Here is a 10,349-nt window from a genome sequence, read left to right as displayed (position 1 = left end):
CGGGCCCGAGTCCAACCACATCACAAGACTGGATGGCCCAGCGGAGAGACAAGCATGTCAGTGGCTCCCATGGCCAATGGGAGAAGCTTCACCCAGCTCATGTTCTGCTGTGGTAGTCGGGCCAAACAGATGGCTTGGGATAAACAGGGGGGCGGGGAGTGTTGCCCAAGGTGGGGTGCGGTTTGGCTTTGAGTGGGTGCAACCTCCTTCTGGATCCTAGAGAAAGAAGCTGGTGAGGTGAAGGCCAAGCCTGAGGAAGGGGCTGTCTTGTGGTGCCTTCCAAACATTTTATGATGTGTTTTAGCAGTGGCACTCTTGTTCAAATAAACCATTATGATACTTAAGATGGAGGAGGAGGAAGCTGCTGCAGCTGATGAGGGGGTGAGGAACCTAGAGCCTTCCCACCCTCCAGGCCACGTGGCCCTTTAGGGGATTCTGGGCCTCTGGGGAACACGCTGATCCTGTTAACACATAGTCTTTATATGAAACCACAGGGTACTCAACACAGTCTGTGTCTTTGAGCCTGTCTGTGGGCCCCAAAGGACTGAGGAGAAACCTGGCAGCCTGTCAAGTGCCAGCCTGAAATTCTGACCCCCTTCCACAGGCAGAAGCAGCCTCCATCTTACCCCTCACCTGCCCTACTAGGGACTGACCAAGGGCTGGAGGGGTGGGCCAGGTGGGGCTGGGCTGCAGGAAACAGAGAGGGACAGGAGCTGCAGTCCCCGAGCCTACCCCGTCCCCTCCCAGCAAGAGAGCCTGGATCTCAGTCTCTGTTCCTCCAGCCGAACTGCCTTTTGCCCCATCTGTGCCAGGCCCCTCCACCTGCACCTCTCCCAACCTTAAAAGAAATGTGAGAAAAGGGATGTCCCTTCCTCCCACTCCAGAAAATGTGACATAGGATTTCCTCCAACCCTGATTCTGGTTCTCAGCACGGTTAACCTGTAAGCACCCCCTACCCCCTAGGCCCCGGTAGTCCTGCAGTGTTAGTTCCTTACTTAGAGAATGGGCCCATTTTCAGCTGTGGGATGATATGTGGGGGCATTTGTAAGGAAGCAAAGACAGAGTGGGGCGAATAAGTTTACCCCGAGCTTCAGTTGTCTCATCTGCACACTGGGGATCATGGTACCTCCTCCATGGAGCTATTTTGAGGATTAAATAAGATAATACATGGCCAAGCCCAACATCATGACAGCTCAGTTTTAGAAGCAGTTCCGGACCAGAGAAAGGGCATGGCTCTGTCCTTCACACAACGTGTCACCTCTCACGAGGCTCAGATCTCCTCTCTCTGAGTTCCAGGTTTTTCATCTCATATTAATATCTACAGTTTTATTATACCACAGTTGCTAGAGGAAGTAGAGATAATTCATGTAAAGTGCTTAATATAGTGCCTGACATGGGGAATTACTCAAAATATTGTGGTAACAGTCGCAGTTATAACTACTTTTACTAATATGATGATGATGATCACTATTGCTATTATTTAACGAGAAGGGCAGTGTGGTTTGCTAGTTAAGCACATGGATTCTGGAGCCAAACGGGCTAGGTTTAAATTCCAGTTCAATACTGGAGCTGTGTGACCTTGTGCAAGTCACTTAACTTCTCTGTGCCTACATTTTGCTAACCATATAAGAATAATAATAATTACAGCTACCTCACGGAGTTGCCGTGAAAATTACGTTTTTGTATGTGAAGTGCTTTGAAGAGTGCCGGGCAAATAATAAATCCTACAAACAGCTTGCTGTTAGTCAGAGTAGTACAGGTACTATTATTAACAAGCGGATTCCGAAAGCCTTCCCCCTGGATCCGATTGATAAGAGCCACAAACCAACATCTTCACCATCCCGCTAATGGTTGAGTGACTTGGAAGCTGTGTGACCTTGGGCAGGTTAACTCCCCTCTCTGAGTCCGCTTTTATTTATCTACAAAATGTGATTTATACTAGTACCCACAATGGTACTTCTAGGTTGTTAGACTTCGTTAATGAGCGATGACCCGTGGGAAGCTTCTAGCTTCCAGTTAATTAGGTTCTCGTCTCGGTGCCCTGCCTAAATCCAGCTCCATTCCCTGCCCCGCCCTCCCTCCCTCCCACCCCGCGGGGGAGCGCTCTGAGCTCGGATTCCCTCCCGCGGGGCGCGAGGAGGGGGGTGCCCGGCGCCCGCTGCCAGGCCCTATTCTGGGGGCCGAGCGCGCCCGTGGCCGTGCCAAGCTTCCCCGGGGATCAGGTTTCTGCTGACGCGGTGCCAGGCACGTCTGCTTCCAGGAACCGGCAGCCGCATTTAGCCGCGGGCCGCACATGAAAGGGCTGCAGTCGGAAACGTGACGTTGTGTCAACAGGCGAGGCAGGTCAGCGCTGGGTGAGACCATCCCGGCAGGCCTGGAGGATCACGCCCTGTCTGCCGGCGGCCAGATCCCAAGCGTCTGCTCCCCTGCCTCCTGCCACCTCTCCTTGGCCCCCAAGCCAGTGCTTCACCCCCTCACACTCTCACACACCCCTTTTTAAACAGAGGTCCTCTTTGTCCCGATTGGGTGAAAGGCTGGGGTGCGAACCCCTCCTCCACATCTCCCTCCCAGCCACTTGGAACCTGCTGGAGCTGGCCTAGAAGGAAGGTCAAGGGCAAACCAGCAGCAGACAAGGAGGCAGAGGGCCGTTTGGCACTTTCCAGGGGGTGTTTGCTAGGGGCAGACTCCAGCAGGGGGATTCTGGGTTGACTATATTGAACCCTCAAACTTTTTTTTTTAGCTCAGGGTGCTCCAACCACTTCCTTCTCTCCCCACAGCTACTCCTTCAGTCATGGCCCCAGGAGAAGAGAGGGGCAGGCAAAAAGAATTTGGTCTTGATTTCAAGCCTCTGCTCCATCCCCAGGATACACTTGATTTGTTTAGGTTTTCCCTCAAAAAATCTAGCCAGAAACGCTTAGCAATTCATGGAGGAATTCAGGGGCTTCAAAGGCAGAAGACCTGGAGACCCAGGCTCTCAGGAAAGAGGCCCTTACAGAGTTTGCCATCTGCCTGCAATAGAACATGTGAAAAGGGCTCAGAGTCCTTATTTAACCAAACCAAAAACAGGTGTGGGGGGGCGACGCCAGACCACCCGTTCATGGCCGAGACCACTAGTTCATCTCCGGACTCCTGATTCAGGCTCCTCCCACGTCACCAAGCTGCCTGGGGACCATTGTGCCTTTCAGATAATGCCTTCTGCGTCTTGCACCAGCCGGTTGATGCTCACTCCTGCCTGCCTGCTCATCAGGAGGCAGGGAAGGTGACATTTGAAGCAAACAGACTCCAAGTGCAGGTGGTGTCTCTGCCTGGCTGAGAACTCCTTGGGGGCAGATTCCCTGCATGGGCTCCGGACGGCCAGAGGGATGCTTTGGGATCTGGAGTGTGGTGAGCCAGGCACTGGCCATCAGGAAGCATCAGGACATCACTGAGAGGGAGAAGGAGAGAAGCAAAAATGCTCGACCGGGTCATTTCCCATGAAATTTTTCTTTTTTTCTTAAGAGCCCTTGACTAAGGAACACCAATATTCATTCACGCACAAACACACCCAATGAGAGGAAGTCCAGGAAGGATGTAGAAAATAATCACGGAATGTTGCCTTCAGCAGCAGTAGGACAGGATATGGCAAATCCATTAGACCTTGCTGGAGATTCAAGAAGTTACACTGCGTCTGTCTTGGCAAAGAGCAAGCCCCAGGAGCGAATATTATTGCAAAATAATCCATTTAATCTTTTCTCAATGTGCCTACTCCTCCCTCCAGCAAGCTCCCCAGACCCTAAGGCCCACGATTTCATGCTTTGACTTTCTGTCAGTTTCTAAGGACTGTGACAAAAGCAGACTGGGGAAAAATACACTTTTTGCTTAATTCTGGAAAGAGGCACAGGACAATTGTGAACTTCTGGCAAGAGCTGGTTTCAGAAAACAATTAAACAAATATTTACCTACTAAATCGACTAAGCTTATTCTGTCTGACTGACTGAGTACGATGCACACAAAAAGCTGAATGAAATTACACCAAGATTAACTAATTGCTGCCTTCAGCCAAGACGGGAAGGCAGAAGGAGCCGGCCCCATCACACCCTTGAGAGTTATTTAAAAAATGCAGGAGACCATCTTTCTCTTCCACAGGAAAAGGATTATTTTATTAAGTATTTTTAAACAACTACTTAACATTGACTCATAGATAAAAATATTTACAATTTCACACCTTCAGGAAGGCTCCAAAATATAAACACTGTACCTCTCCCTAGAGAAAAAAAAATTATTCTTCTCTTCAAAAACAGGAATACATTCATTTTTTTCTCACTTTTGTAGATCAAGTAATTATACAAATAAACATCTGAAACATTTTCCTTTTTAATATATTTATATAATATATATTTATAACAGTTTTACAAATAAAGGCAACGACTTGATACCAAAATAAAAACAAGGAAAGAAAAAGTTAAAACACGATCAGCGATCAAGCACAGTGCATTTCGAAAAGCTGGTGCAGGCCTAGCTGGACAAGTCAGAAAAGTACTCTGGACCAAAAATAAAACTTCTTTGAAGGAGACAGAATCCTTTTTAGCCATAAGGACACTCCAAGTGCCGTCGGGCGAGGGGAAATAGCCTGCAGAAAGGATCTTGCTGTGCCAAGGGTTGGTTAGGCCTTTAAGAAGCTAAGCTTGGTTAAAAGGAGTTTTAGGACCGAGCTGACAACCGAGAGTCGAGCTTTGCTTGTCAAAAGTAGCAATGTGTGACTCGGTTTTTCTGCACTTTCGGGTGCTTGGAACTTTAGGCGCCTGCATCTCTCAGACCCTGGTGTGTTTCCCTGGACAGCGAAGCAGTTTCTAGGTGAGACCAGAAACAGGTGCCAGAGGCCCGGGGGACTCCTCCCCCCTTCCCTGGCAGCTGGGCTTGTACCCGGGGGCCCTTTTCAGTTCCTTAGTAAGCTCATCACTACGAAAGCCTGAGTAGGGAACTACATTCTCTTTATTCGTCCGAGGCAGGGGTGGGGAGCAGACCTGCGGAAATCTCCCCAAACCACTACCGTGCTATGCCAGTGTCTGCTACCTCACCACTTTGCAGAAAGCTCCGTCTGGCTGCCCTCTCCCCGTAGGGTGAGTCACAGCGACAATAAAAGGGAGAAGGGTGGGGTCACAAGAGCTGGCTGGGAACAGGCACTCTGGAAAGCCCTCCTTTGAAAGTACCTTTTTCTCAAAGCCACAGACCCAGCTCCCAAAGTGAAGACTGACTCACAGACCAAGACTTTGAAGCTTTTGAAAATCCAGCTGATTTGTATCAGCGGGGGCTATTCTCTGGGTGGGGAAAAGCCCAGAGGTCTGCTACAATCCCCCCCAAATCTCCTGATGTCAGGCAATCCTTCACATCTTCCCTATGCCAAAAGGAGCTTTAATGTCCCATACCAACACACACACACACACACACACACATACACACACACCCCTGAATCTTCTCTCCCCGCCTCAGATGATCTTGGCATACACACCAGAACAATCTTGCTAAACTCACAAACACAATTTTTTTTTGGAAGTAAGGAGGAAGGAAAGCGAAGCAGCAGGATCCCCTGAAGCGTTTAGTCTTTGGTTTCTAAGTTTAAAGGGGGAATCTGCTTCAGAGCTTGGAGCAGGGCGGAAGAGTCGATGGCCGGATGGGGTGGCAAGGGTGAAGGGAGTCTCTGCGGCATGAGCAAGGGGGCTGAGATCTTGTCGGGGTTCATGAAGCTGGTGAGGGCTGCAGCGGAAGCGTTGAGGCCCGGGTACAGCACGGGCACGGAGGTGGGGTACCAGCACTTCTCCAGCATGGGCAAGTAGGCGGTGGCCGAGGGCGGGATCAGATAGAAGGGCAGGCAGAAGGGAGGCTGGTGAGGGTGTGGGCCCAGGAACGGGGAGCTGATCAGGTCACTGCTCGGGAAATGGCCTTCATCATCTGAGAGCTGCATCCTGCTCTTCTTGGTGGGGGGTTCTTCTGATTCTTGCTTAATAGCACCGATCCTGTCTCCCATGAACCTGCGTCCATGATCGCTTTTGAAGTACGGCTGCTCGACGCGCAGCTCACTCTTCTCGGATTCTCCTCCGTAGCCGCTGTCTGTGTCCGTGTCGCTGCCACTCTGCTCCCCGCTCGAGTGAGCGAAAGTCCGCTGGATGACGGGCACACAGTTTTTGCCTGGGCCTTCAGAGCCTTTGGCCAGGGAGCCGGGATTCTCCTTGAAGTCCATCACTTTGGGAGCTGGGTCTGACGGCTTCCTGGAGGCACCGCCCTGCAGGAGCTCGGAGACCACACGGTGGAGGTGGGTGACCAGCTGCGAAGACTTTAGGTCCCGGGTGTTCTCGTGCTTGGCCAGGTACTGAAGCACCTCCCGGGCACACGTCTCGAAGCCTGAGCAGAACATCTCTTGACCGGCTTCGACACTTCTCCCCGACAGATCACCTGGATCAACACAGATACAAAGGAAGACATGTCAGAAAGCCCTGTGGTTCATCTGGATATACCTTTATTCCAAAGACCGGGAGCTTTCCTTTTTGTTTATAGCATTCGCCGGTTTATGTTCCTAACTTCAATAGTAACATGATCAGAGAAAATCTGGATTACACTGAAAAGTATAAAGAATAAAAGAAACATCGTCCGTCACCCTACCATTCAGAGACAAAATATGATTTGTAGTGGCTGAATAATATCCCATCATAGAAATAAACCACCTTTAATAAAGACACACTATTTCCTCTTGTTGAATTTGTAAGTTGTTCCTGAGTTTTCATTATAAGTGATACAGCAATGAACATCCTAGTATGTTAATAACTAAAGTCAATTTATAGAACATCAGTCTTACCAGAGCAAGGACAGAGACCAGAGAGTCGTAAAATGAGGATGAAGGAACAACGTCACCAAAAGTAAGCTTGCTTTCAATGACTTACACAAGTTGCAGTCGTGCTGTAATCTTTAAAGGCTGTTTCTAAGTGTTACGTGTGTTTTCTATCTGTGATCCCCAAGAAATTAGGTATGATCATCTTCCCATTTTCAATGAGGAAACTGACAAAAGCACCTGCTGTATTTCTGTGATCCTCCTCATACTAGTTTGGAAAGGAGGGCAGAGAATGGAATGAGGCAGTGGGGAGAAGAATTTTGCCCTAGTTTGTACAGTATTATTTGGAAGGGGTGAGACGAGATGGTTACAAGGTGACTATGATTCTCTGGAAGTCTGGAGAAACAGATGATGAAACTTCAGTTTCGTTAGATTGTGTAATTCGCCAGGATACCTAGTGGCTATTCAGGGAACCACATGAAATGCAGGAAAAACTGCTGTCATCCTGCCAGGATCATACCACACACTGAGTGATAAGGAAGTAGAGAAATAGAAAAACACTGGGAGCATACCCGTGATTTATTCTCCAATGAAACAGGGCTAAGAGGACCAACTGTAAAACACCCACAGTGCAAATTATAGGTGCCTTGGCATTTTAAAAGGGAAGGGGGAAAACTCCCAGAACCCAGAAACTCTTAAGCCAAAATGCCACAGAAATATTTTACCATTTGACTAATATGTATTCATACCAGGTGGCAAACAGCAGCATTCCAAATGAAAAGTCTGACCTTTTCGGAAAGGTAAAATAGCATCTCCCCCAGTGAATGTGCATAAGCAATTTGTTGCAGGGATGTTTATTATACCAGATGTTGAGCCCACAGGCTCTCTGTTTGCGTTAGAACTCTTAAGAGATGACAGCCAGACTGGGGTACTCACCAGCTTGCAGACCGCTCTGCAGAGCAATGATTTTCTGCTGCTGTTGATCAATTAGGTTTGTTAGCGCTTTCACATGCTTCAAGGTAAGTTCAAGAACCACTGCTTTTTCCAAGTGACCCAGAGTCTGGAATAAAAAGAGCCTCAGTCAGCAGTGAGCTCAGAGAAGTCTCACCTCTGGGACATTTATTAGCAATGAGCTATGTCTCTAAAGCAAAAAAAAAAAAAAAAAAAAAAAAAAAAGAGAAAGAAAAAGAAATGGCCTTTCCTGGTTGGCTAAATTTAGTTTTACATTTAGAGACGATGTTTAAAAATATGTACATATGTATATAGTTCTGATTAAAGACCAACAAACGAGTGTCACTCATCTTTGGAGGCATTTTGGAAGCAGCAGCTACCTTAGGAGAAAGCTTTGACAGATAAATTTCTCCAGCAGCCAATGTTGACCTTAACTCAGGGGAATTCGGAGATAACATTTCTCTGCAGTGGTGTCAACCGAGGAGGGACTTCTACTGTGTCTGGCAGCCAAGAGGCTTTCCCTAGTTTCTTTCCTGACACTCTGTCACAACTTCCAGCTCATCTAGGCTTTTTTCTTCCTCCCTAAATACTATTCTTTTTTCCCCTTTCCCTAAGCAAAGGCTGCCAAGCTAGTAAACTGTTGGTTATTGCCAAGAAAGGACAGGACGTGAAAATCACACACCAAAACAAGTCCTCTTGTTTTAAAAAGGGGTTGAGGGGAGGGGGTAAATAAAATCGTGGGTTGCTTGGTTTGCTCAAGTCAGGAAGACTAGGAAACACTGAAAATCACCAGAAGGGAAAGTCTTAAACTCTTGCTCAGGAAGGCCAGCCAGTTAGTGGTGTTGGAGTCAGCGTGGAGAAGTACAGGCGGCTCTCACCTCATTTGCCTGAGGCTGCCAGAAAATTCTGGGACTAAGGAAGGGTACCTCCAAACTGAGCCACCCACCAACTCGGATCCAGCCATTTGGTCTGCAGTTCCCGGTTGGTCCTGCAGGCGGCGAGTGACCCCCGCCCGCCCTCTGGGCAGAGGAGCCGGTTTGGAGAGGGGCCAGCTTCTCACTTACTGTAAGTTTGAGATGTTCGGGGAGGAGATCCTTCAGCTGGGCGATGCACTCGTTAATCCGGTCACGTCTCTTTTTCTCGATGAGCCGGTGCGGCAGTTTGTAGGTCTCCTGCAAGGCGCACGGGGAGACGGTGGGCGCCGGAGGAAGGGGATGAAAAGTCCTTCTCCTCTCCCACCCCGAGGCGCGAGAAGGGTCGGGGCAGCCGAGCAGAGTCACACCCAGAACCACCTTCTACCCCTCTTTCTCGAAGCCACTCAGTAGAGAGTCACGGAGCCCACACGTTGCATACCCCCTCCAACCTCAAAGTGAGAAAACTTTTCTTGGAAACTCAGTGCGTGCTAGGGGCTGGGGTCCCCTGGGGCGCGGTGCTCTTACCTTGCTGTCTTCGCTCCGCTTTATTCCCCGCCTCGACTTGTACACTTGGTACATGTGGGCAAAATCCATCCTGCAGGAAGAGGAACGAGGAAGGGTCGTGACTCTGAGTGCGCACCGGCTGTAGGAGCCCTGGGGGCAAGAACCCCCGGATGCGCTTAGAGCTACTCCGAGTAGAAAGCCGCGCAGAACGTAGGAGTGGCGTTAAGGCTTGAAGGGGCCGGGGGTGCCAGCTTACCCTGGTAGGTCTCCGGGCTCCAGTCCTGGCGCTTTGGGGAGGCAAGCAGGGGGCGGTTGCGCGCTGGGGATTCGCTCCATGGCGCGGCGAGCCGGGGCCACTGTGCGCTCCTGTCTGCAGTGGCAGAGCGTCTTGTGAGGACTGTCCTGGAAGGGGCTTCTGGAGGGTCCCTCCTCAAGGGTTCCTCTGAGGCAGAGCTCCCTGAAATCCGCTGGGCTGCGAGGAGTGGCGGCTTTGAGGTGCGGCTTCAGTTGGGGGCGTGCATGGTGTCCCCGCGGCCTCTGGCTCCGGCTCTGCGCACAGACTGGCGGTGTGTGCTCCCTGCGCCGTCTGCGCCGTGCGAGCCAAGTGAATGAGAAGTGGGGCGGGCGGGGAGGCGGGAGGGAGCGCGGCGGCGGGGGGGGGCGGTTAGGGCAGAGTGGGGGGTGGGGGGGAGACGAGCCGAGGAGTAATGGAGAGGCTGCGGGCTGGGTTAAATGGGAGCGAGTGGGTGGGTTGGAGCTACGTGTTCTACCCTGTGACTCCAGGCACGTCTGGCCGCTGCCGGGGAGGGAAGGAGCGACCTGCCCGCCCTCCCCCGGCTTCATCACATGAGTCTCACGTGTTGGACAACGCTCCCGCGGCTGCCAGGGAGCCCCCACCCCCAGCCCCGGCCCCCAGGTGTCTGCGGCTGCCTTTCCCCGAAGAGGGGGTGGCAGCTCGGCCTGGGTCCTGCCCAGCCGGGTGGGGGGCGCGGAAGTTGGAAGGGGCCGGGGAGCCGGGCGGTGGAGGGGGGAGGTTGGTAACGTGGGCGAACCTGCCCCAGGGAAATGAAGTAAGTTCCCGTCTCCTGGGAGGGAACGGGGGAGGACGGATCCGCCCGCGTCTGACTCAAGCCGGGAGAGGAATATCCCCTCGCTCGCTCCAGCCCAACCCTCTTCCT

At 51.1% G+C, this 10,349-nt stretch overlaps 1 protein-coding gene across 1 annotated transcript; it reads right to left on the bottom strand.

Moving 5' to 3' along the window:
* Positions 1 to 4,111: 4,111 nt before the first annotated feature.
* BHLHE40 (basic helix-loop-helix family member e40) lies at positions 4,112 to 9,810 on the bottom strand. Its single transcript, XM_006196512.4, has 5 exons — positions 9,428 to 9,810; positions 9,193 to 9,262; positions 8,818 to 8,925; positions 7,739 to 7,862; positions 4,112 to 6,429 (listed from the first exon to the last, which is right to left on the bottom strand). Exons 1-5 carry the CDS (start codon positions 9,505 to 9,507, stop codon positions 5,576 to 5,578), a joined length of 1,236 nt encoding a protein of 411 aa, XP_006196574.2. The 5' UTR covers positions 9,508 to 9,810; the 3' UTR covers positions 4,112 to 5,575.
* Between the last annotated feature and the right edge of the window lie 539 nt (positions 9,811 to 10,349).

Source organism: Vicugna pacos, chromosome 17, assembly GCF_048564905.1.
Source record: "Vicugna pacos chromosome 17, VicPac4, whole genome shotgun sequence".
NCBI lineage: Eukaryota > Metazoa > Chordata > Mammalia > Artiodactyla > Camelidae > Vicugna > Vicugna pacos.
Note: the sequence above shows the minus strand (reverse complement) of the source record. Positions and strands in the feature narration are given on the sequence as shown.

Coding starts and splice junctions, on each gene's coding strand:
- BHLHE40 (XM_006196512.4), bottom strand. CDS start 9,507: ATGGAGCGAATCCCCAGCGCGCAACCGCCCCCTGCTTGCCTCCCCAAA. Junction 7,863..8,817: donor CCGAACATCTCAAACTTACA/GTAAGTGAGAAG, acceptor TTTTTATTCCAG/ACTCTGGGTCACTTGGAAAA. Junction 6,430..7,738: donor GCAGAGCGGTCTGCAAGCTG/GTGAGTACCCCA, acceptor GTGTTGATCCAG/GTGATCTGTCGGGGAGAAGT.